The sequence below is a fragment of the Rhinatrema bivittatum genome, chromosome 7, assembly GCF_901001135.1.
Source record: "Rhinatrema bivittatum chromosome 7, aRhiBiv1.1, whole genome shotgun sequence".
NCBI lineage: Eukaryota > Metazoa > Chordata > Amphibia > Gymnophiona > Rhinatrematidae > Rhinatrema > Rhinatrema bivittatum.
In genome coordinates this window covers 98829168-98855485 of record NC_042621.1, presented here as the reverse complement: position 1 = coordinate 98855485, position 26318 = coordinate 98829168, and the positions used below count along the sequence as shown (strand labels likewise).

At 42.7% G+C, this 26318-nt stretch overlaps 1 protein-coding gene across 3 annotated transcripts in view; it reads right to left on the bottom strand.

Moving 5' to 3' along the window:
• Positions 1-26318, bottom strand: part of LRRC36 (leucine rich repeat containing 36) — a 287868-nt gene that overhangs the window by 83443 nt on the left and 178107 nt on the right. For all 3 annotated transcript variants that reach the window (XM_029608785.1, XM_029608787.1, XM_029608786.1), the window contains one exon: positions 12213-12538. In XM_029608785.1, coding sequence (XP_029464645.1) covers positions 12213-12538 — 326 coding nt within the window. The remainder of the gene's footprint in view (positions 1-12212; positions 12539-26318) is intronic.

Here is a 26318-nt window from a genome sequence, read left to right as displayed (position 1 = left end):
AAATTTATTTTCTGCAAAAGGCACTGTTCTATTTCTGCAGGTTTTTACTCTGTCTTGTGTGTTGCGGTATTTTATTGCTAGTTATTATTGTAAAATCCTTGTGTACTTCAAAGGGAGGAACACAGGACCCTACTTAGCAGACATTCTGGGTGTGGTATAATCACTTGCACAGCAACCAAGCACAAGTGATCTTGCTGAATGCTGCACAGCTTACCTGATTCCTGTTTTTGCTAAGTTTAAAGGTTTAATTTAATATAACTTTATTCTTTATGTCTCCAATATATTTTGCTTTATCTCTGCCAGGCATACATATGCCTCTAATTTTAAGCAGTTACTTAAGCAAACGTATTTCGTATATCTTCCTTAGGACTTTGTCGGTTTTAAAGTGCACAGGTAAGTGGATTTTAAAACATGCTCACGTGAAGAACATTCCCAGGTTTACCAATTATTCCACCAGTTTGCCCAGTCCATCTTGAGGTCATCCAGACCCTTCTGGTTCTTCAGCCTGCACGTCCCCCAGTTGGATCCAGACCCCTCACCCAGTTGTTTTAGGCCTAAACAGAGATTTATGCAGACTTACACTTCGTCAAAAGCAGAAGTAAACGTGCACAGCTAATAGCCCACTGAGCACTGCAGCCACCGGATTTAAAATATGGATTTATGCTTGTAAATTTTAGTCCCACAGAACACCCCTGAAACACCCCCCCCTTTTTTTTTTTTACTTGCTCATGCATATGAATGCACATAATTTGTGGCTTTTATAATACGAATCGCTCACGCTTGGCCCATATACTTACATATATGGGGTTTTAACATGAGCAACTCTTTTAAAATTCACCCGTAAGTACATAACTGCTTTGAAAATTAACTCATAATTGTGATTATGCCTTGAATATTCAATTAATCAATTCACAAACCATTCTAAGGCATTTGTTCTTTCAAAAACTGAATATAAACTTGATATTTTGGGTCTGATTTTAAAAAGCAATTACATGCATAAAGTCTGGTTTTACATGAATAAATACACTTTACTCGTGTAAGTGGACTTATGAAAATTGCAATGATGTATGCCACTGAATTGTCCATAGGATATGCAGATGTAAGCATACTTTACATGTCCCAGCGACTTCACACACTGTTCATCCAAGCTCTTTGTATATAAATTGTATTCTCCCTGTTCATTGTAAGTTATTATCCAAGTTTCACTCACCCTGTTCATTGTAATTGTTGAAATGTGAACCAAAGTGATTAGTAACTTTGTTACCTGAACTGCGGTACATAAAACTGTTAAATAAATAAATAAAATGTGTAAATGGCTTTTTAAAATTGTTATGATATTATGTTATATTTACATGTGTAACTCCTTTTAAAATTACCTCCTTTGTGTCACTTTAACAGAATTTTGTCCAGCAGGATATACTACTTTTCCCTGTCCTTAAGTAAAAGAAATGGGGGAGGGGTTTTGATGATTTTGCATGCCTGTGAAGTTTACATTTGTAATTGGGAGTAGAATGTCTCTTACTCCATTTTGGAGGCTTACGGAACTTAGCTATCTTATTAGTGATTAGGGCCCCACAAGATAATCATTTAATTCTTCTTAATCAACTTCAATTAATAACAGAAGTAAGTCTGAAATATACACATATTCTTTTTATAGTGGATTTTAATCTATATATTGAGGATGCCTCTGATAAATTAGTTATGGATTTTTAAAAATCTTTTTTTCTCAGATCTAGGCTTTTCTCAATGAGTGTCTTCACCCACATATAACAAAGACCATAGTCTAAACTATGGGGAAAATTTTCAAAGGGATTTTGCTCATAAAAATGACTGAATGAACACACAAGCAATTAAAAAAACCAGGCCAAGTATGTACGTACTCGCATGTTTGCATTGGAAAGTAGGCACAAAGTGGGCATTTTTGGGGCATGTCAAGATATGATTTCGATGTTCGCATGTACTTTGCTATTTTATAATGAATGTATGCATGAACGTCATCAAGAATGCACAAACACTTTTCCATCTATTTAACATGCCAAATTCAAACTTTCATTGACTCTTTCCTGGCATTTGGCATGCTGGCTTCATATGATCAGTGGAAAGGGCAGCTTGCTAGAAGTAGAGAGAGAAGGTGGGTGTGTGTGGGGTGTGTGTGTGTGGGGGGGGGGGGGGTAAACTGGGAAATCATTGTCCTTGTCTACTAATTTGTTTGGCATCTCGTTTTTTCAGGTCTGTCCTTCTGTCTGATCCAAAGTTGGCTTCCATTCTTTGGGGGAACATTTCAGTAGATGGCACAGCATTTCTGAGGCGGTGTTTATGTGTATGTAACTTGGGATGACTGTGTGTGTGTGTGTGTGTTACTGGGGCTGACTAAGGCTAACTGGGTGTGGGGTAAGTTGTGGTGAAGTGGCATTGAACATGAGTATTATAAACTTATGGATGCTCAGGACACATTGTTTGAGAGATAATGGAGGAGGAGAAGGAGGAAGTATCCCTTAGAGAGAGTATACAGGACCAGGGCACAGTTTCTGGATCTGTCTGAGAAGCAAGTCTTGCGCAGGTTCAGGTTCAACAACGAAAGCATAATATACCTATGTCAGCAGTTAGAGCAGAACCTGTGTCCTTCCACTTGGAGAGGCTACATCTTGCCAGTACATCCCAAGGTCACCACAGCCCTGGCTTTTTTTTGCTACCAACACCTTCCAGACACCATTAGGAGTCATAGCTGGAATAAGTCAGTCAGTCACCTCCATATGTATAGCTCAGTTTCTGACTGCATTTCTCAGGAAAACACATCAGTATATATCTTTCCCTTGGGACAGACAGCAAAAATAAATTATGACTGATTTCCACAGAACTGCATGTTTCCCCTTTGTTTTGGGGGCAATTTATTGCACTCATATCCCTATAAGAAGGCCACCTGCAGGCAATTAAGCCACCTTCCTAAACTGCTAGGGTTTCTATTCCCTCAACATGCAGGTGGTCTGAAATGTCAAGGGAATCCTCATGCATATATAGCTCAGGTTTCCAGGATTTTGACACAATACTTACATCCTCTCATAATCAGAAATTCATGACCGCTTCCAGGATGGTTTCATCACTTGGGATTGGCTTCTAGGTATGTGTGCTGCTCTCATTACTTTGACACAGCAACTAACCTCTGCCCTTTTCTCTCCCTTTGTCTGTAGGTGGTCTTACTATTTTGAATCATGAGAGCCACTCTAGTCTCTACCCAGGGACAGCCTCACTGCCTACCAACTTGGGATAGCTCACTCTCTTCTGCTACTACTACTTCCACTTAACATTTCTATTGCACTGATCGATATACACAGCACTGAACAAAGAAAAATACACAAGAGGCATATCCTGCTCAACAGAGCTTATTTTCTAATCAAGACAAACATACAGGTCAACAGACGATTGTTAAAATTAGTTAATGAGGCTGAAGGCAAACCAACAGGCTTAAGATTTAAAAGTAGTCTCACTCTACTTTCTTCTCTATAGGTGATAGAGAATATCCATTCCCAATCTGGCTCGTGATCCTGCAGGCATACTCACAGACTGCAGCAAATGTCCACTACAACAGAGCCCATTGGCAAACCTTAGACCTACTCAAAACATATTCTGTGGGAGCACTGAAAGGAAAAGATCATCTTACTAGTGACTGAAGAGATTGGTAAGTATTGCTATGGGAAATTTTAGGACTTAAAAAGTTTGCAGGAGAGGTGAAATATTAGGGTGTTTTCTTTAGTGTATGTGCCTGTAAGAAAAAGCAAGCCTAAAGTTTGCTTACAGTAAATGGTGTTTTCCGTAGATAGCAGGATGAATTAGCCATGCTGTCTGGGAGCGCCCCCTGGCGGCCTGGAGCCGGAACTTCTCATAGAAAATGCAGAGCTTGGTTCCTGCACGTCTGCGCAGTGCCTTCCGTTGCGCACCTGCCCATATCGCCTCAGTTTATGAGAAAGCATGCAAGCAGTAAGAGGAAGAAGAAGAAGGCAGGCAGAAAAAGTTTTTTAGACTGTCCAGGGAGGTGGGTGGGAGCGCATGGCTAATTCATCCTGCTATCTACCATAAAAACACCATTTACAGTAAGCAAACTTGATTTTTTTCCTGCAGATAAGCAGGCTGAATTAGTCATGCTGTCTGGGAGTCCCCAGCTAGGAAGAGGAAGCACAAGATTTTGAGTCTGCAGTGCTTCTTTTTTTTTTTTTTTTGATCTGAGAGAGTAATATCTGTGCAGCGTATCCCTGTAAAGTGTGGACAGTCAGATGCCACCTACCTGGTACAGACAGCCCCTGGTTTCCAAAAACCACAGCAGGATCACCATTCTGTGGTTGTAGACTCTGCCCAGAAGAAGGCAAGTCATCAGTGTCTTGAGAAGAATTGTCGGTCCAGGTGTCATAGGTGTCAGGTCTTGCCCCTCTAGGAGCCTGAGAAAGACGGGACGATGGTATTCCTGAAGGTCCCGGTCTAGGCTTCGAAGGCATCGAGGGAAGTACTGGAGGCACCGATGAAGGCATTGAGAGCATCGATGGATGGATCGGTGGCACCGATGGGTGCATCAGCATTGGAAGAACTCCCAATGGAGGAATGAGGAATGGTGTTTTCCCTCCCGAAGACAGGGTAAGTGGGGAGGGCACCAGAGCCATTGGTGACCCAGGGTCCATCGGTGGAAAAGCGGCTATGAGCGCTTCCATCTTCGAGAGCAGTGGTGCCAGTGCTTCTAGAATCGGATCAGTGGTCGGTTCGACAATCGGCACTGGTTTCGATGTCAGAGGAACTTGGAGTCTGTGCATCGCCTTATCGATGGCCTCCTGAACCATCCGGTCCAGTTCTTCACGGAGACCTGGAGCAAGCAGCCCCGGCTCCGGAAGGGAAGAAGGAGGCAGAGGCATAGCTGGAGGGACCACAGTTAAAGGCGGAGTCGCAGCTCCCGATACCGTCCGGGTGAGGGTTGCCTCAGTGACCCAGTCGCAGAAAGGGTCGGTGCCTTTTCTGGATGGGGTTTCTTCGATGGCGGCTCGGACGATGGTGAGGTCGAAGATTTTCCTTTCTCGATGGTCCGAGACTTGCGGTGTCGATGCCGATGTTTCTCTCTACAATCCCCTCGGTCCTGAGGGGGAGCAGAGGTAGTCGAAGGCCGAGAAGTTGTCGACGCCGGAAGGTCACCGGCCTGTGGCCGATACTGGCACAAAGTGGACGGTGCTGGTTCAGACAACATCGATGCAATAGACGGCGTCAGAGTTTAAGAACGGAAGAGAAGTTGCATTTTCTCCATTCTGACCATGCGACCTTTTGGTGTCATTAAGGCACATTTGGTGCAAGTCAGGACATCATGCTTGCACCCAAGACACATTACACAGACGTTATGCGGGTCTGTAATGGACATGGTGCGAGTACAGTCCAGGCACCAACGGAACCTCGACGCCATGGCCTTTGAAAAATTTAGCCGTGGTACGGTCGACGGCCAGTAGGCCGCGAGGCCGAACTCGACGGGAATAGGCCGAAAATGGGTAAAAACCTACCGAGTACTGCGGAGTAAAAATTTCAAAGGAGAGACCCCTGTGTGGTATGAAAGTTTTTAGTAATTCCATGAGGAAAATTCCTGTCAGGAATCTCTGTGGAGCTCCTTAACCCACGTGGCTACTGCTGCACGGAAAAAAGAAGACTGAAGGGGGACCCCTGCTGGCTGCAGGTTTAGTGCCATGCTGGGCATGCCCAGTAGGTGCCAGTCAAAGTTCTAGAAACTTTGACAAAAGTGTTCCGTGATTGGGCTCCATCCTGTGATGTCACCCATATGTGAGGACTAACATCCTGCTTGTCCTGTGAGAAAATTTTATATAAACAAACTAACTCATTGATGTGTAAATTGGAAGTGGTAATGTATTTAATTTATTGTGTCAACAATGCTCTTTGACACTGCTTCTGAATTGTCTTGCATTCTCCTGGAATATTCCATACTTTATCTAAATAAAGTATATGATTTATGATTATGTATGTACTTTTATAAACCACCTGGGGCCTAGGCATTTAGCGGTATATAAATGTTTTAATAAAGATAAAGATCTATCTTTTAGCTGTCAGTATTAAGTAGAGATGTTAATAGTTTTGAAATATCGTTTCGGGCTTCGTTTTCAGTGAACCGTGGGAAACTTCGTTTTTCCCGCTGTTCGGGGTTTTTTTTTTTCGTGGGCCCCTGATTTTTGGGTTAGTGTGCACTAACCTGAAATACAAATGTTTCCAAAATTTCGGAAAAATTCTTTTCAGGTTTCGTTGCCCCCGAACCATGCCGAATTAGACAATTTCTTTGAAATTGTCTAATTTGGCAAAAACAAATGCACATCTCTAGTATGAATGCGCTCACCTCAGCAGCAGTGATCTTCAAACGGTATGGTTTAATATCACAAAAAGGATACGGAAAAGAAGCACAAAGACCCAAGTTTTGCAGTTCAAAAACACAGACTTTGATGAAATGGGGAAGTACCTGGAGGAAGAACTAAAAGGCTGGGAGATGTGGATCAACAGTGGACCAATCTAAAAGGAGCAGTTACCAAGGCAACTAATCTATATGTTAGAAAAGTAAAGAAAAGCAAAAGAAAAATTAAACCTATCTGGTTCTCAAATGAGGTGGCTGACAAAATAAAGGCTAAAAGAACAGCGTTCAAGAAATATAAAAGATCCCAAAAGGAGGAGCACAAGGAAGAATATCTGGTAGTACTGAGGGAGACGAAGAAAGTAATTAAGATGGCAAAAAGTCAAGCAGAAGAAAGGATTGCCAAAGAGGTCAAGAGAGGTGACAAAACATTTTTCAGATACATCAGTGAAAAGAGAAAAGTCCAAAGTGGTATAATGAAATTGAAAGATGAAAAGAATCAATGTGTGGAGAGAGACGAAGAAATGGCAGAAATATTAAACAAATACTTCAGTTCGGTGTTCACTAAAGAGGACCCTGGAGAAGGACCGTCGCTAGTTAACAAGAAACTGGAGGGGAATAGAGTAGATGTAACTTCATTTACAGTAGAGCATGTATGGGAAGAGCTGGGGAAACTGAAAGTGGACAAAGCATTGGGGCCTGATGAGGTTCATCCCAGGATACTGAGGGAGCTTAGAGATGTGCTGGCGGGTCCGCTGTGTGACCTGTTCAATAGATCATTAGAAACAGGAGTGGTGCCGAGTGATTGGAGAAGAGCGGTTGTGGTCCCGCTTCACAAGAGTGGGAACAGAGAAGAGGCTGGTAACTACAGACCGGTCAGCCTCACCTCGGTGGTGGGAAAAGTAATGGAATCACTACTGAAAGAAAGAATAGTGAACTATCTACAGTCGCAAGAATTGCTGGACCAGAGGCAGCATGGATTCACCAGTGGAAGCTCCGGTCAGACAAATCTGATTGACTTTTTTGACTGGGTAACTAAGGAATTGGATCAAGGTAGAGTGCTCGATGTCATCTACTTGGATTTTAGCAAGGCTTTTAATACGGTCCCGCACAGGAGACTGGTGAATAAAATAAGAAGCTTAGGAGTGAGTGCTGAGGTGGTGACCTGGATTGCAAACTGGTTGATGGACAGAAAATAATGTGTGATGGTAAATGGAACTTACTCTGAAGAGGGGGCAGTGTTGAGCGGAGTGCCGCAGGGATCGGTGTTGGGACCGGCCCTGTTCAATATCTTTGTGAGCGACATTGCGGTTGGGATAGAAGGTAAGGTTTGTCTTTTTGCAGATGACACTAAGATCTGCAACAGAGTGGACACGCCGGAAGGAGTGGACAGAATGAGACGGGATTTAAGGAAGCTGGAAGAATGGTCGAAGATATGGCAGCTGAGATTCAATGCCAAGAAGTGCAGAGTCTTGCACATGAGGTGTGGAAATCCGAAAGAACTGTATTCGATGGCGGGAGTAGGGCTGATATGTACTGAGCAGGAGAGAGACCTCGGGGTGATAGTCTCTAATGATCTGAAGTGTGACAAGGCGATAGCTAAAGCCAGAAGAATGCTGGGCTGCATAGAGAGAGGAATATCGAGTAAGAAAAGGGAAGTGATAATCCCCTTCTACAGGTCCTTGGTGAGGCCTCACCTGGAGTACTGTGTTCAGTTCTGGAGACCGTATCTCCGAAGGGACAGTGACAGGATGGAGGCGGTCCAGAGAAGGGCGACCAAAAATGTGGAAGGTCTTCATAGAATGACTTATGAGGAGAGATTGAAGAATCTAAATATGTACACCCTGGAGGAAAGGAGGAGCAGGGGTGATATGATTCAAATTTTCAGATACTTGAAAGGTTTTAATGATCCAAAGACAATGACAAACCTTTTCCGTTGCAAAAAAATCAGCAGAACCAGGGGTCATGATTTAAAACTCCAGGGAGGAAGACTCAGAACCAATGTCAGGAAGTATTTCTTCACGGAGAGGGTGGTGGATGCCTGGAATGCCCTTCCAGAGGAAGTGGTGAAGACCAAAACTGTGAAGGATTTCAAAGGGGAGTGGGATAAACACTGTGGATCCATAAAGTCTAGAGGATGTGAATGAAGAGAAGAGGCAAGGGGTGGCTTGCTTGCGGGAATGACGGCTACTACCTGGAGATTAATATCCTTATTCAATAAACATACACACAGTTAATGCGACTCCAATATTGCTCTATGCTTCAACGGCAAGAGGAAATGTGGAAAAAAGGATTTGCATCCACAAAAAAGCAGGGGAGTAGCTTGCTTGTTACGGCAGTTACTACCCCAAATCAAATAAGCCTGATACTTCACTTTCAATGCACATCCAGCATAGCTCTCTCCTTCAACGGCAGGGAAAATAAAGAAAAGATTATTTATATTCAGCATCAGCCAACAAGGAATGAATTACATAGTCTGGGTAAACAAATAAGCATGGGAGTATCTGGCTTGTTACGGCGGTTACTACCCCAAATCAATTAAGCCTGATACTTCACTTTCAATGCACATCCAGCATAGCTCTCTCCTTCAACGGCAGGGAAAATGAAGAAAAGATGATTTATATTCAGCATCAACCAACAAGGAATGAATTACATAGTCTGGGTAAACAAATAAGCATGGGAGTATCTGGCTTGTTACGGCGGTTACTACCCCAAATCAATTAAGCCTGATACTTCACTTTCAATGCACATCCAACATAGCTCTCTGCTTCAACAGCAGAGAGAATGAAGAAAAGATGATTTATATCAGCATCAACCAACAAGGAATGAATTACATAGTCTGGGTAAACAAATAAGCATGGGTGTAGCTTGCTTGTTACGGTAGCTACTACCCCGAATCAATTAAGCATGATACTTGACTTGGAATAAGTATCCAGCGCAGCTCACTGCTTCAGCAACAGAGGGAATTAAGTATAGAGGATTTTTATTCAGACAACCAACAATGGCTGAATTGCACAGGCAGGGTAAACAAACAGGAGTAGCTTGCTTATTACGGCGGTTACTACCCAAACCAATTAGCTGGATACTTCACTTGGATGCAGCTCCAGCACTGCTGTCTGCATCGATGGTGGGGGTGGAAGGGAATTGGAACCAAAAGGTTACCAATAAGGGCCCTGACCTCACGGTCAGAGTTACAGATTGTGAAAACAAAAGGGTGTCGAGGCTTGCTGGGCAGACTGGATGGGCCGTTTGGTCTTCTTCTGCTGTCACTTCTATGTTTCTATGTTTCTATATTAATTATGGTAGCCATAACAGAAGAGAAAATTAGAGGAGAGACAAAGTACACGTCAACACTTTAGCTTGGAAAAAATATGACATAGGAGACTCACAAGGCAATTGCCACGTGGGAACTCCTGCACATGCTCATTAGAGCTCAAAGCTCTACAGCTTGGAGAGACAAGTCTGTTTGGTGCTGCCGGATGATGTCACCCACATGTAATGGCTAATTCAGCTTGCTTATTGACAGAGAAAGAGAAAATAATGTTAATTAGCATTAAGTAGTATTAGGAATAATGTACTTTTGCAAAAGTGACAGTTTTGTTTTTGTTTGGGGTTTTTTTTAACTCATGGTAAATTTATTTTTGTTTTGCTGTTTTGCTCACTCTGCAGTCATTTATGGCATCAAAATACTTAACTTCCCTAGCATGTCCCAATGAGATATTTCCCCATCCCATATTGGGGTAATTGAAATCTCCCATGATTAGCGTGTAGCTTAATTTGTTAGCTTTTCTGATTTCTGTTAGTATTTCAGTTTTCATCCTGGACAGGCAGATTAAATTATACTCCCACCATTACACTCTTCCTCATTATACGTGGAATTTCTATCCATAAAGATTCCATGGTGCACTTTGTCTCCTGCACGTCTTTTATTCTGTTTGACATATAGTGCCACTCCTGCAACAATTTAACCTGGCCTATTATTCCATTATAATTTGTATCCTAGTATCACAGTATCCCACTGGTTATCCTCCTTCCATCAGGTTTCTAAAATGCCTATTATGTCTATACCTTTGATCAGTGCTATACATTCCAACTCTCTAATCTTATATTTAGATTTCCTGAATTACTTTTACCGGTAATTGTATTAACAACCTGCCTTCCACTTGAAACTGAGAGTTTGGAATCATTTATCTCTGTACACTCTTTATTTAAATGCACCTGGGCTACTTCTGCCTCTATCACTGCCTCTTAATTGGGATAGTCTCACTTTCCTGTTATGCTGGTATCTTTTAAAGATATCTCATTCTGAACCATGAGCTTTTGAGTGACAGTTGGATTTCCCCCTTTATCTAATTTAAAAGCTGTGCTATCTCCTTTATAAACATTAGTGCCAGCAGCCAGATTCCACTCTGGTTAAAATGATGCCCATCCTTTCAGAATAAGCTTCCCCTTCTCCAAAATGTTGCCTGGTTCTAACAAATTAAAATCTTTCTTATCTGCACCATCACCTCGTCTATGTGTTGAGACTCCGAAGTCTTGCCTGCCTCTGGAGCCCTGTGCGTGGAAGGGGAGCATTTCCTAGAATATTATTCAGGAAGTTCTGGATTTTAACTTTGTACCAAAAATCCTAATTTTGGCTTCCAGAACCTCTCTCCCACACCTTCTTATGTCATTAGGTCTTCTCCCCAGCGTGATCTAAAGTTCTAACCAGGTAACATATGTCTGTCACCTTTTTTCCAGGCAGGCAAGTTACCAAGTGATCCTGATACCCACCAGCCACCAAGCTATTTACATTCCTAATGATTGTATCACCAACTATAATGGCCATCCTAACCCTTCCTTTTTGGACATGCACTGGATACATATCCTTGGTGTAAGAGCATAGTACGTCATTACCTTGAGGACAGCTAGAGCATCACTTCCTGCCACACAAATGTGATGGTCTCCTACCAGATGACCTTGCTCTTCCAAAGTTGCACATGGGACCGCTCTGCTGTCTCTGAAGGTCTCCTATATATATATACCTAGCTGACTGCCTCAGCTCTTCCAGAACTGCCACTCTGGCCTGCAGAGATCAGATTTCTTCTCTGAGAACCAGGAGCTTTTTGTACTGGGTGCACAAAAACAACCTCTCACCTAATCGCAGATGTGGCACATGCTGCAAAACACCAGATAGCCCCTGTCTTGTTGCTAGAATTTTGTATGCCTCTTAATATTATTGTGTTGTTAGTTATTTAACATTGCTAAGGGAGTATGGATGCTTAATCTAATTTAAAGTCCCTTAAATTTATTTCATATATTTTATGTTACTTTGTCAATAACCATTAATGGGATGTTGATGTGTATATATCTATCTACATATAAACAAACAAACAAATAAATAAATAAATAAATAAAAAAAAATATATATATATATAAAATCAGGGAAGGGTTACGCCCTTGTTTTATCTAAATCCCCAATTAACTCTTGTTGTGAAAATGTACTTCTTGTCCTATTAATTGGGTTGACTGTCTATAAATCAAAGAATGTACTTGGGGAGTGGGAAACTGACAGAGAAACTACCTAGTTTTAAATTCTAAAGGCTGAAAGATACAGGAATTACCAATTTACTCCATAAACTCTTTTTTCTAACCTTTAAGTAACAAAAGATTTTTCAGCCAAGTAATACTCAAAGATCCTGTACTCACCAGCATAGGCAGCTTCTGCTTTCAGTACTCCCTCAGGATCATCTTGCTTGCCAATAGAGAAACAGAGACTTTTTTCACCAAGTGTGAAAAATAACACTTAGATATCGACCCCTTTCTTCATGTTTGTAGAAAACTGTACTGAGACACTGACCTCTTTCTCCTTGTGTGTAGGAGAAGACTTTGGTGACATCAATGAGTTGAGATTGGTTGCTCGTTCTATTTCTGCTTTTGAAGATCCCAGAAAAGGTTCATAAGGTGAAGTCACTATCTTCTCTGGGCTTGAGCACCTCTTACTTGAAAACTCTTTGTCTTTGCTTGATGGTGAAGAGTTTATTGTTGCTGTAATGGAAGGTGAAATGGATTTCTCCAGCAGGATGTCAGATGGGAAAGATCTCTGCATTGATTTTAGATTGTTGAGGTCAGAAACTAATGTGGACAGGAGGGGATCGTTATCCATCTGTGTCATGATGTATAAATCTGGGGAAAGAAAACATTCCATTTATATAAATTTGTTAAAAAGGTTTTGAATTTACCTGCTTTCCTGTTTGGGGACAAAATTTCTGTAGAATTCCTGAAAAAGTGGAGCAGGAGTGCCAAGAATGAGTAAAAATATAGGCGGTTACCAGGCCTATCTTCTGTTAACCCTCTGTGTCACAATCATTGCTAATTTTGACATCTCTCTGTTTAGGTAAGCTTTGTTGGTGATTATGCCAACATTAATCTCTGTTGCTAACATTGTCATTACTATACAATACAGATATTACTAACTTTCTCATTATTATGTTTAAATAGGTTCTATGACTGCAAGAGATGGTCTTGTCTATCATTAACAAATTGTATTATCATTCTGTTGAAGGGTGTTCTTTGTCAGTAATTATTCTGACACAATCATTGTAAAATAAACATCTGTATTTGGAGGAAGATTAGAATGTTGGTGATGCTGAGTGTAAACAAGGCAGAAACCAGTATGTAGAGAGAAGCTGACCTATTTACTTTATTATATGCTTCTATTAAGGATGTGCATTTGTTTGAAAAAAAAAGTGTAAAATGTGACAAATAAGCCCATTTTTGTTTTGTTTGAAACAAACTGAAAAATATTTAAATAACAAAACTTTGTGATTGTTCTCATTTTCAGGAAATAGTGCGTCCTATTAGCAAAGGGACGGTAACTTTAAAATGAGCACGAGTGCACCTACACGTGCGCATATGGACACATGTACACAGAAATTTTAAATTGTCCATACAATTGCATGCAAACTATTTAAAATATATCTAGCACGCATATATGCGCTCTTAATTTTAAGTAGTTACATGAGCAAGTATTAATTGCGTATCTTCCTTAGGAATTTGTTGGCTTTAACACGTGCAGCTAAGCAGATTTTAAAACGTGCACGTGTGAAGGAAATAGCCAGTTTGACCAAATAATACACCTGTTGGCCCAGTCTATCTCAAGGTCATCTAGACCTCTCTAGTTCTTCAGCCTGCACTCCAGCCAGTTTACCCAGATCCTTCACCCAGACTTACACCTCATCAAGAGCAGAAGTAAATAAGCGTGTAAATATTGGCCCTGCCCTGGAAAACCCCAACATGCCCTAACTCTGCCCCTTTTTTTCAGTGTGTTGGGTTGCTCGTACACAAGCATATATGTGCGTAATTGGGCCATTTAAAAATACAAACTGCTCGCGCTCAGCCCAGATATTTGCATATAAGAGCCTTTTAAAGTGAGCAACTCTTTTAAAATTCACCCCATAGGGCACACTATTTCCTGAAAATGAAAGAAAAAACCCAAACACATCCCCCCACAAAAAACCCCAAAACATGAACAAAAAGTCTGAAAAACAAAAACGCAAAATGAAACTGGAAACAATTAATATGTACATCTCTAGCTTTTTAAAATCACCTTGAAAAACACATTTATTGGTGAAATGGTATTGGGAGAGGTATGTGGCTACTATGGGCTAAATAAAGGTGATTTTGTTTTCTTAGAAGCTTCTAGTTTCCTTCTGCTTTTGATATTCTTGGGCATGAATTACAGTAGCAAAATTGTGTTTATCAAGGAAATTATGTAGTTGGCAGATCTGACGCAGATACATGAAGGATGACCTTACTACTTTCAAAATGCAGTAGCCACAGAGGCATTCACGGAGCGGGATGCCAGTGGCCAGTGGTTGGTGTTCCACCTTCACGGAGCGGAAGGATGGAGGGCTGCCATCTCCAAATTAAAAAAAACAACAAAAAAAAAAAAACAGGGGTGGGTAAGAGTATGTAAAATTAACGGAGAGTTCATAGGCTATAGGTATTACCAATTATTAGGCTTATTCAATATTTGTTGATAGTTAATGTGGCTTTCAATGCATACTTCACTTTCAATGCATATCCAGCATAGCTCTCTGCTTCAACGGCAGGGGAGAAGAAAAACTAATACTTCACGCATATCCAGCATAGCTCCCTGCTTCAACGGCAGGGGAGAAGAAAAACTGATACTTCACGCATATCCAGCATGGCTCTCTGCTTCAACGGCAAGGGAGAAGAAAAACTAAAACTTCACGCATATCCAGCATAGCTCTCTGCTTCAACGGCAAGGGAGAAGAAAAACTAATAGTTCACGCATATCCAGCATAGCTCTCTGCTTCAACGGCAAGGGAGAAGAAAAACTGATACTTCACGCATATCCAGCTTAGCTCTCTGCTTCATCGGCAGGGGAGAAGAAAAACTAAAACTTCACGCATATCCAGCATAGCTCTCTGCTTCAACGGCAAGGGAGAAGTAAAACTAATAGTTCACGCTTATCCAGCATAGCTCTCTGCTTCAACGGCAAGGGAGAAGAAAAACTGATACTTCACGCATATCCAGCATAGCTCTCTGCTTCAACGGCAGGGGAGAAGAAAAACTAAAACTTCACGCATATCCAGCATAGCTCTCTGCTTCAATGGCAAGGGAGAAGTAAAACTAATAGTTCACGCATATCCAGCATAGCTCTCTGCTTCAACGACAGGGGAGAAGACAAACTGATACTTCACGCATATCCAGCATAGCTCTCTGCTTCAACGGCAGGGGAGAAGAAAAACTAATACTTCACGCATATCCAGCATAGCTCTCTGCTTCAACGGCAGGGGAGAAGAAAAACAACCAATAAGGGCTGAATAACATAGTCTGGGTAAACAAATAAGTATGGGTGTAGCTTGCTTGTTGCGGCGGTTACTACCCCTTGCGTGCGCCGACCCCGGATTTTATAAGATACGCGCGTATCTTATAAAATCCAGCGTACTTTTGTTTGCTCTTGGTGCGCGAACAAAAGTACGCGCGCGCTGTTTTTGAAAATGTACTCCTAAGGGTTCAAATGGATCAAAACCTCACGATGAATGACATTCTCACTGCTTTGAGATATAAGGAAGTTCGTTGCACTTATCCAGTGCCTCAGCAACTGGATAAGTGCCCTTCAAGGATCCCTCTGCCAAGGTATAGTTATCACTCCTGATTTTGCCTCTTGTTCCTGCTCATCATTCATGCCTGCTTGCCTACTCCTGCCTCTGTACCAGTCTTTGCCGTTTACCTACATTGTTTTACTTCTGCCTTCTTGCCTGTCCTGATTCCTGCTTGTCCTCCTTTTGCATCACCTTTGGTGTTATTTCTGATCCAGCCTGGCCCTTTGACGTTTCTTCGCTTGCTGCTTGCTCTGACCTCAGCCTGTTTTTTGTCTCTGCTTGAGCTCTGCCAGCCCTGACCTTAGTCTGCTTTCGGTCTCCACCTGGATACTGGCTACCCTGACTGTGGCCTGTAACACATCAGCGGCCGCCTTTCAAGGTTTAGTCTGTGACTGCATAAACTGGACTGCACCAGTCTGACAGCAGTCCTAGAGCTTACCTTCCTGAAATGCGACAAGACTTCAAAACTAAAGAGATCTCAGTTGGCAAGGACAGGTTGTCTTGGGTGACCAATTAGAATGTATCAATGGACGAGAATTGGATCCTTGGCATTCATCATGCCTAAGTTTCAGTTTGGAAAGCTGAGTTTATTTTCTAACACAACTGCTTGGGGAGGACAGATGGTTAAAGATGCAGTCTTCCTGCTTTCAGACCATGCACTATCATTCTTTGATGTCCTTGTCTGATGCTCAAAGCTAACTCTATTTGGATCTGAATTCATCTGCAAGGAAGGCTTCTTGTGCCCTGAGCAGGAAGAATGGAAAGGTTCCTTGTTCCTGGGTCTTTTCATTGATCCTGGCTCCAAAGGATTATAATTTCTTTGGCATCAAGCAATCGCTAGAGGTCAGTGTGGTTCTTGAGTCTTTTGGAATCAATGCCTTCAATGCCTTTGAGGAAACAGTCTTCTGTTTAATGAAGATGATATGTAAAAGTCTTAGTCTCTGGAGCTTGATGGTTTTGTATTACACCTTGGATGGAGCACATGCCACAACTAAAGACATGCCGCATACATTCCCAGATAATGCATACAAATTTTATGGAGGCCAATATTCAAAGTCATTTAGCCAGATAACTTACAAGTTATCTGGCTAAATGCTGAAGTTTCATTATTGCTGGTACTTATCTAGTTAACTTTTAACCAGCCTCGCAATTTGATTTCCCATCACTCTACTCAATGATGTGCATAGGCCTTGCAGCCCGATTCCCTGCAGCCCTCCAAACCTATCCAAGTATTATGTAAAACGCAAAGTTGCATGAGATGACATCAGTCTCCTTCCCTCTCTCCCCTCCTCTTTAGAAAGGCTTACTCTTAAAATAAAGTACTATAAAGTACCCTTTCTCTCTCTCCCTCCCCCCAACTTTATCCCTCTTATCCATTCAGTACCTAGCACCAGGACTGCAGTACAGGTGCTTTCAACATTGCTTTGACAGCAATGCTGGAAGCGTAAACTACCAGAGTTGCTGTAAGAAGAATCTCTGACAAAAATGCTGATAGTTTATGCTTTTAGTGTTGTTGTCATGCCACAATCCTGGAACTAGAGAGGGGTTAATTCAAGTACTGAGTGGGTGGAAGGGTTGGAGTCGTGTTGTGTTGTGTGGAACTGGGGAGAGAAAGAAGGAGGGAGAGAAGAGGGCCTTTATTTTAAGAGTATGCTTTACCAGAGAAGGGATGGGGCTGGTGCTGTCTCATGAAACTTTGATTTTTACATAATATTTAGAGGGGTTTGGAGGGTAGGAAGCTTGGCTCAGCAGGGCACTTTCTTTTTTCAATTGGGGGCAAGGGGAGGGGGGTGGGTTCAGGGAATCAGATCATGAGGGTTGTGCACATTTGTTTTTAAATAGCCATTAGCACTTAACCAGCTATATTCTTTATCCAGATAACTTTATATATAACCATCGATATTCAAGAGATGGCTGATTAGGTTTAAAGTTATCGAGCTAAAGTTAGCTCGATAACTGTATTTGGAAATGTTCAGAAGACATTTATCATACTGAATATCCAGGATAACTTATCTGGCTAAGTTATCTGCGGCCGCGCGTGCGCCTAGGGGCGGGGCTGAGGATGCGGAACCCCGATGGGAGCTCAGCTGTGAGGCCTGCGAAGACGGAGGTGAGCGGGGACGGTGCAGAGGACGCCTTGAGCTGGCTGCAGCAGCGAGAGAGGAGTGCCTGGAGCTCGTGGAGAGAAGCGCGAGGTGAGCAGGCCCGGTCACGGCACCAGTGTGGCCGGGACGCACAACAAGAACTGCATTCCTGACCTTTCCCCCACAAATTAAGCCCTGCTGGTTATCCTGCTTATCCTCAGAGAAAGATATATTAGTTAAAAAGTATTGAGACAAAGAAAGAAACCTAGAAATAAGATCTAAAGACGACTCAATAGAGCCAAGAAAAGGGCAAATTAAAATTTGGAAACATCTAGACATTTTTGCAGCTCTCAAATAAAAGAAAGTACCTTTCACAACATTGCTGAAAAGACTCTGAAATAGTCTATCATTTGGGTTAAGGCAACTTTACCTTTGTTTCAGGTACAAATTTAGGGGTGTGAGGGAGAATATAAGAAACTTCGTCAGAACACTTTAAAGGACCATCCACAGCAATCTGTACTGGTCCTTCTTAAGTCCCAACCAGCAAGGGATTCTAGGCTAGGGTGGCTCACTGCAAACCAGGAATAAGACACCAGGGCCCAGGGAAGCAGAGAGGAAGCCATCCTATGAGAGAACATGTTATGTATGATTTTTGAATACTACAAGAAGAGCAAGGTGAGCTGCATTTGTTTTCTGTTTTGCTTTCACTATAAACAAAACAGCACATTAGGAAATAACCAGAGTCTGCATCCTTTATTTTCCTGGCTGTTTCCCAAGCCCCTATTGCCTAAGATACCACAAGGGGTTAAATATTTACATAGCTGTGATAGGCTTTTATCACATGGTATTTTAAATGCCATGCGTTATTTCACCTCTAATTTTGCAGGTATGGTAATGAGCTGCTGTGCATATGAATTCTTTGCAAAAGCATGCAAAGCATCTCATTACTAGGTAATTTAATGCTAAGAAAATAATGTAGCTATTACTAGCATGGGATATACTTAGTTTTTAGGTACTTGCCAGGTACTTGTAGCCTGGATTGGCCACTATTGGAAATAGGATTCTGGGCTTGATGGACCCTTAGTCTGACCCAGTATGACATGTTCTTATGTCTTACCTGAAATATCACAAACCATGTTATTTTCATGAAAGTTAACCACAATTCAGATGAGAAAATTTTCAAAGGGCTTACGTGTGGAAAATGAGTATATACACATGTAAGTAGCTTGCATTCGTGGACATGCTATTTTGTAAACATCAAAAGTACATGCATATTTGCGGTTTCGGGTCCACATTTACAGGCACAAAAAAGGAGCAGTTTAGGGACATTCTGGGACAGGGTCAAGAGGTACATGCAGAAGTTGTCATTTTATCAGAAATATTCATGCATAAATTATTTAACTTATTTGCACAATTTACACCTGCTAATTAACTAGTTCAATTGATATTGCACTTATCTGTTGTCTGCAAGTTTTGGATGGGCGGTCTGGGTGAACTGGTGCAGGTTTAGAATGAAGTGCTAGTGGGTCTAGGTGAACTGGAGAAGGTCTGGGTGAACTGGCAGAGGTATCGGCGAACTGGTGATTTCAAACACATGTGCAAGGAAGTATTTCTATGCATATACATTATGAAAGAACTGGTTTAATGCGCACATGTAGCAGAGTTGCTTACATGTAGCAGGTGTCCTCAGAGGATAGCAGGATGTTAGTCCTTACATGAGTGACATCATCAGATGGAGCCTGGCACAGAAAACTTTTGTCAACATTTCTAGAAGCTTTGACTGGCACACTAAGCATGCCCAGAATGCCACTATCCACGTATCCACGCGAGGTCCCCTTTCAGTCTCGTACATAGTAAAAAACATGATTGAAAAAGAAAATAAGAAACGCAGGAGAACCCAACACCATGGGGTGGCGGATGGGTTTCCTGAGGTCTAACATCCTGCTGTCCTAGGAAAACACCTATTACAGGTAAGCAACACTGATTTCTCTGAGGACAAGCAGGATGGTAGACTTATACATGGGTGAATCCCTAGCAATAGGCTGTCAGAGCAGGATAAAGCGGGAAACCACATAGTACACAAGCACTACCCATCTCCCTTTTGCTTGTGAGGCAGCCGACCCACAAGGGATCCAGGCTGGAGAAGAGTTGGATTCTACAAAGAAAAACCATATAAATGACTGAGTCACAAAACCCTCATGCGTAGCAGAGGTGCCTAAGGCAGAGGAGTGATGCGAGTATGAGCAGAAGCATACTCCGCATCACAGAGAGCATTACAAGTAGGGTTTTGGATCAGTAACCTTGACAATGAAGTAGGCCTAGAACTTCCTGAGTATAGGAAAAAGCCTAGAGATGTAAACAAGAGAAGGACTCTTGGATGAAGATCACACAGTTTCCTTCAATGTTAGAAGACTACTGAAAACCCAACTGGGGCCCAAGAACTCCCTGGAAAGAAACTGCGATCTACTGACATCCAAAGGACAAAATGTCTCTGCAGAAGTGTGCCCATGTGTGACAATGGGCAGAAAAGTGGAGAATAATCAGCAACAACGGCAGGGCCTGAGACAGACCCTACGAGCCAAAGCACCAGACATAGCTGACCATGCAGGAAAGCATCAAGAGTTTTAGGGGATCAACGGCAATCCCTGAATAGATCACTAGCCCAACTCCTGAGCAGGGAGAGAAGTTAGGCCTGAAGCTTACCCACAGTGCACCTTGTCAAGAGTGGGGCTGTACATCCTGTCTACAGGATCAGTCAGGTGAACAAGAGGGCACTTTGGGCAATCTAGTGAAGAGAAAAAAGCTAAAGGCAGTATTGGCCAGAGCCTAGCAAAAATATAAGGAAAACATGGTGTATCTTTCCTTATGGGTATACACTAAGATATACCACTAATTCCCCCATCCGCAGACAGGTTATCTCTAAAATGGGGAAGTATAACTTGTAAACCACAGCAACCAAGAGCAGCACCTTGCTCACCAACTCCCTCAGCCATGGATATGGGGATAGGTTGAAAGGCATACTCGCTAATTAGATGGACTAGAACCCTCCTCACTGAGGTAGGGTCCCACAGGTGAGAATGATTGGCCAGAACAGCCCATTGAGCTCAGCAGGTATCAAGGTGATTCCTGGATGGGAGAAACCCTTAAGGTTCACCTGGGAGCTACTCTGGAAAGGCTCCCTCGCGAAATAGACCTGTGTGCCTTAGAACGACCTAAGAGGAGCACTACCGCTCGATCGGCTCTCAGAGATTGCGAGGAACCGAGGACAACTGCCAGTCAGAAGTGATGACATCCCTTCCCCAGGAACGAAGAATGAGGGACACCCCTTGTGGGGGTGGAAAATCGGGCATCCAGAGGGGAACCCATAAGGGTTGCCCTGGAACCATTCGAATCTCCCCTTCTTGAAGGGAGAAGAGTGATGGGCATCGGGGCCTCCTGATCCCAAAAACCTTTCAATTCTCTCGTTGAGAGTTGAGTTACAATCACTGATTGCTGAGGTGCTCACGGAAACCATCTTGAACTTTTCTTTTTTTTAGAAACTTGTTCAAGGCCCTTAGGCCTAGGATGGGATGGAGTCCTCCTGTTCTCATTGTAATCAGGAAATACCTGGAGTAGAATCATAAGAACATAAGAAATTGCCATGCTGGGTCAGACCAAGGGTCCATCAAGCCCAGCATCCTGTTTCCAACAGAGGCCAAAACCAGGCCACAAGAACCTGGCAATTACCCAAACACTAAGAAGAACCCATGCTACTGATGCAATTAATAGCAGTGGCTATTCCCTAAGTAAAATTGATTAATAGCCATTAATGGACTTCTCCTCCAAGAACTTATCCAAACCTTTTTTGAGGCCCAGCTACACTAACTGCACTAACCACATCCTCTGGCAACAAATTCCAGAGCTTTATTGTGCGTTGAGTGAAAAATAATTTTCTCCGATTAGTCTTAAATGTGCTACTTGTACTTGCTAACTTCATGAAATGCCCCCTAATCCTTCTATTATTCGAAAGTGTAAATAACCAAGTCACATCTACTCATTCAAGACCTCTCATGATCTTAAAGACCTCTATCATATCCCCCCTCAGCCGTCTCTTCTCCAAGCTGAACAGCCCTAACCTCTTCAGCCTTTCCTCACAGGGGAGCTGTTCCATTCCCCTTATCATTTGGTAGCCCTTCTCTGTACCTTCTCCATCGCAATTATATCTTTTTTGAGATGCGGCGACCAGAATTGTACACAGTATTCAAGGTGCGATCTCACCATGGAGCGATACAGAGGCATTATGACATTTTCCGTTCTATTAACCTTTCCCTTCCTAATAATTCCTAACATTCTATTTGCTTTTTTGACTGCTGCAGCACACTGAGCCAACAATTTTAAAGTATTATCCACTATGATGCCTAGATATTTTTCCTGGGTGGTAGCTCCTAATATGGAACCTAACATCGTGTAACTACAGCAAGGGTTATTTTTCCCTATATGCAACACCTTGCACTTGTCCACATTAAACTTTATCTGCCTTTTGGATGCCCAATCTTCCAGTCTTGCAAGGTCCTCCTGTAATGTATCACAGTCTGCTTGTGATTTAACTACTCTGAATAATTTTGTATCATCCGCAAATTTGATAACCTCACTCGTCGTATTCCTTTCCATATCATTTATATATATATATATATATATATATATTGAAAAGCACTGGTCCAAGTACAGATCCCTGAGGCACTCCACTGTTTACCCTTTCCACTGAGAAAATTGACCATTTAATCCTACTTCTCTGTTTCCTGTCTTTTTTTTTTTTGATTAACGCTTTTATTGCTGTAAGAAATAGTACAGGCAGCAAAGCAATGTCAAACATAACAGCAAGTTATCTGATAAACAATAAAATACAATACAACATCAGTTGAATAAGCTTCTTTAGTACCCCCCTCCCCCCCCCCCCCCCCGCATGCTATGTATGTACTGTCAACACGTTTCTGAGCGAAGCTCCAACTATCTCAGTCAGGATGTTAATATCCAGAATGAACTAGTAGGTATCTTCCAAAAACTATACTGTAAAAGTCAATGGTCTCCAGCAGATATATGGCTCCCAAACTTGATTAAATTTGGCAAGACGATGATATTTCAAAGCCGTTAATCGATACAGAGTACAGGTCTTATCCAAGCGTTGCAAAAGTTCAGCCGACGTGGGCGGATGAGCTCGCTTCCAATGATAAGCAATCTCCATTTTGGTGGCCGTGCAAACTTGATGTAGCAATGTTTGGGCCGCCGTGGTAAGGGAAGGGTCCGGGAGGAATAAGAGCGCCTTTGCCGCAGATAGAAGGCAAGGTATTTTAAGTAGGTCGGACAATAACTGGGAGACAAAGGACCATAAGGGTTTAATAAGTTCACAGTCCCACCATGTATGCAAATAGGTCCCAACTTGACGGCAATTACGCCAGCAAAGAGGATCCACTCTGGGGTAATATCGATGAAGCCTGGCGGGTGTCAGGTGCCACCTATACAATATCTTGTAATTAGCTTCTATAATCCCAGCAGAGATATTTCCCCTGGAAATAGTGGAGAATATAGTTGTCCAGTCCTCCTCGGAAAAGGAAGTCTGGAGGTCAGCCTCCCAAGCAGCCATATGAGTATGTTTACTGAACGGTTGCACAGCCAATAATTGATAGATTTTGGAGATGAGGCCCCCAGTATTTTTGTGATTTTCACAATATCCTTCAAACAGAGAACGTGTGGGAGCCAGCAGTCCCTTTTGCTGTGCATTGAATAAGAAGTGGCGTAGCTGCATGTAAGGCAAAAACTCCACAGAGGTAAGCTGATAGATCTCCTGTAGCGTTGAGAAAGATAGAAGAGTATTCCTTTGGAGAACATGGTGAACACAGGAGATGCCCTTGGCCTTCCACAGTGCATATCCTTTGGTAGGAAGACCAGCAGGAAATAAGTTGTTGTGGAACAAAGAAGTGAGAGAATGATAAGCATAATCGCCCACAAGCTTAGACTTCCACTGTTTCCACACATTGTAGGTCTGTCGTGTGCACGGTGAGAGCTGAAGACTTGCGCGCCATGTGGAAGCCGGTTGCCAAAGAAGAGAGGCCAGTGGTACCGGAGATATCCATGCTTGCTCTAGCGTAACCCACGGTTTAGCTGAGGTCAAACTGTGCCAGTCAATGATAGGGCGCAGCTGTGCCGCCGCGTAGTAGCAAGACAGATTAGGAAGGCCCATACCACCCAGTGACTTGGGTTGATAAAGGATTTTTTGTGCCACCCGGGGCGGGCGGTGTCTCCAGAGGAAGCGCATAAGCTTACGTTGCCATTGAAGCAAAATGGAACGTCCCACCATGATTGGTAATGTCTGGAAAAGATAAAGAAACCTCGGGAGGACGTTCATCTTGATAGTAGCCATACGTCCTACCCAAGAGAGAGGGAGTGTAGACCATTGTTCGAGATCCATATCCATTTTTTTAAGTAAGGGTACATAATTAAGTTGAAACAACTCTGAAATATTATTACTAAGATATACCCCAAGATACTTAAGCTTATGTTTGGCCCATCGAAAAGCATGTCTGTCTGTCAATATACCCACCGTAGCAGGGGAACAGGTGATGTTCAAAATTTCTGACTTGTCCCAATTTATCTTAAAGCCAGAGACAGAGCTGAACCGCGCCAGCTCCGCCTCCAGAACTGGGAGAGTCAAGAGGGGACTACCCACCGTAAAGATGATATCATCAGCAAACAACGACAGTTTAGAGTCACACGTGGGAGTAGTATATCCATGTACCTCTCTATTAATTCTAATAGAGATCGCCAGAGGTTCAAGGAATATGGCGAATAATAGGGGGGACAGGGGGCAACCCTGCCTCGTCCCTCTTTGTACCGGGAATGTATCAGTGTACTTGCCATTAATTTTGATGCAAGCTAAAGGATTGGAATATAGGGCATGGATCCAATTATGAAAAGAAGGGCCAAATTCCATTACCTGCAGAGCCTGGAACAAAAAAGGCCAGTGGACCATGTCGAATGCCTTTTCCGCATCGATGGCCAGAAGTAAATGATCCACTTGGCTTTGAGAGGCACCCCAGATAATGTTAATAATTTTACGGACATTATCGCTGGCCATGCGGCCGGGTATAAAGCCAGCCTGATCAGGATGGATAATACGTGCTATAAAGCAATTTAATCTATCGGCCAGTATTTTGGCTAAAATTTTTAGGTCCAAGTTGATCAGGGAAATCGGCCGGTAGGAGGCACATAAAGCCGGATCTCTCCCAGGCTTAGCGATAATGGTTATACCGGCAGTATTAGAGGCAGAGGGCAGGACTCCACCCTCCCGGAGGTAATTGAAATGACTCTGGAGATGTGGGACTAAGACATGCTTAAAAGATTTATAGAACTTGGCTGTTAAGCCATCGGGACCAGGGGCCTTTCCCACCTTGAGAGTCTTTATAACCTCTAAAATCTCCGGGGTCGTGATAGTCGCATTTAGGCTGTCTCGCATTTCTTGGGTGAGACGAGGCAAGGGTAGCTGATGAAGATAATGGAGTATATCTGCGGGTAAGATATGAGTTTCTGCTGAGTAGAGATCTCTGTAAAACTTAAGGAATTGCTGTGTGATGGCCGAATTGGCTGTCTCAATCTGTCCCTTTTCATTTTTTATCTTAAGTATGTGGTTTTGAAAAGACTGTTTTTTCAGCTGGTGTGCCAATATCTTGCCAGCCTTATTTCCTCCCTCAAAGTGAGGTTGTCTAGTGAGGTTCAGAGCATGCGCAACGTGGTTTAATTCCAGTCTACGCAACTCCTCTCTACATTGGGTAAGCTGAGATAGAGTGTTCTTAGAGCGTGTATGGCAGTGCTGGTTGGTAAGATCTGCTATGCGTTCCCTTAGCCTAGAGCAGGCCGCCTCCCTCTTTTTCTTGGTATGTGAGGCAAAGGAGATAAAATGCCCTCTGATGTAGGATTTAAAGCAGTCCCAGATCATAACTGGAGAGGAAACGGAACCCACATTAATGGTAAAGTAATCGCGGATCACCTCAGTAGAGGACTGTACAAACTGCTGATCCTGTAATAAGGAATCATTAAGGCGCCAGAACCGATGACCATGATCCCCATGAGGTATGCAGAGGTGCAGTGAGACAGGAGCATGATCGGACCACGTCACTATGCCCACCTCGGGTCCACGAACCATATGGAATAGATTTTTGTCTACCAATAAGTAATCAATACGGGTATATGAATCATGTGGCTTAGAGTAGAACGAATAGGACCTTGAGTGTGGAAAGGTAGATCTCCAGGAGTCTAATAAGTTGTGATCCGTCATAAGCGCTTTAAGAGCCTTGGTATGTGTCTGTGCTGTGTGGGTGATTCCCTTAGATGTATCTAAGGAGGAAGAGAGAGGTACATTAAAGTCTCCCCCTACAATAAGGTGCCCCGAAGCGTGCTGGAGAAGGACCCTATGTATCAACCGAAAAAAGGCAGCCTGTTCCCTGTTCGGGGCATATATAGTTAAGAAGGAGAAATCACGGTCAAACATGGTAATATTTAACAATAAATATCGGCCTTGAGGGTCCGAGACCACTTGTTTGCATTCAAATACCATATGGGATGAGAAAAGGATGCCCACTCCTGCATACTTTGACGTTTTGTTCGCCGCCGAGAAATATTGGTAGGGAAAAGTAGAGGACTTCAATAGTGCCTCGTATCTGCGGGTTAAGTGGGTTTCCTGGACAAAAATAATATCTGGTTGAGAAGTTCTCATCT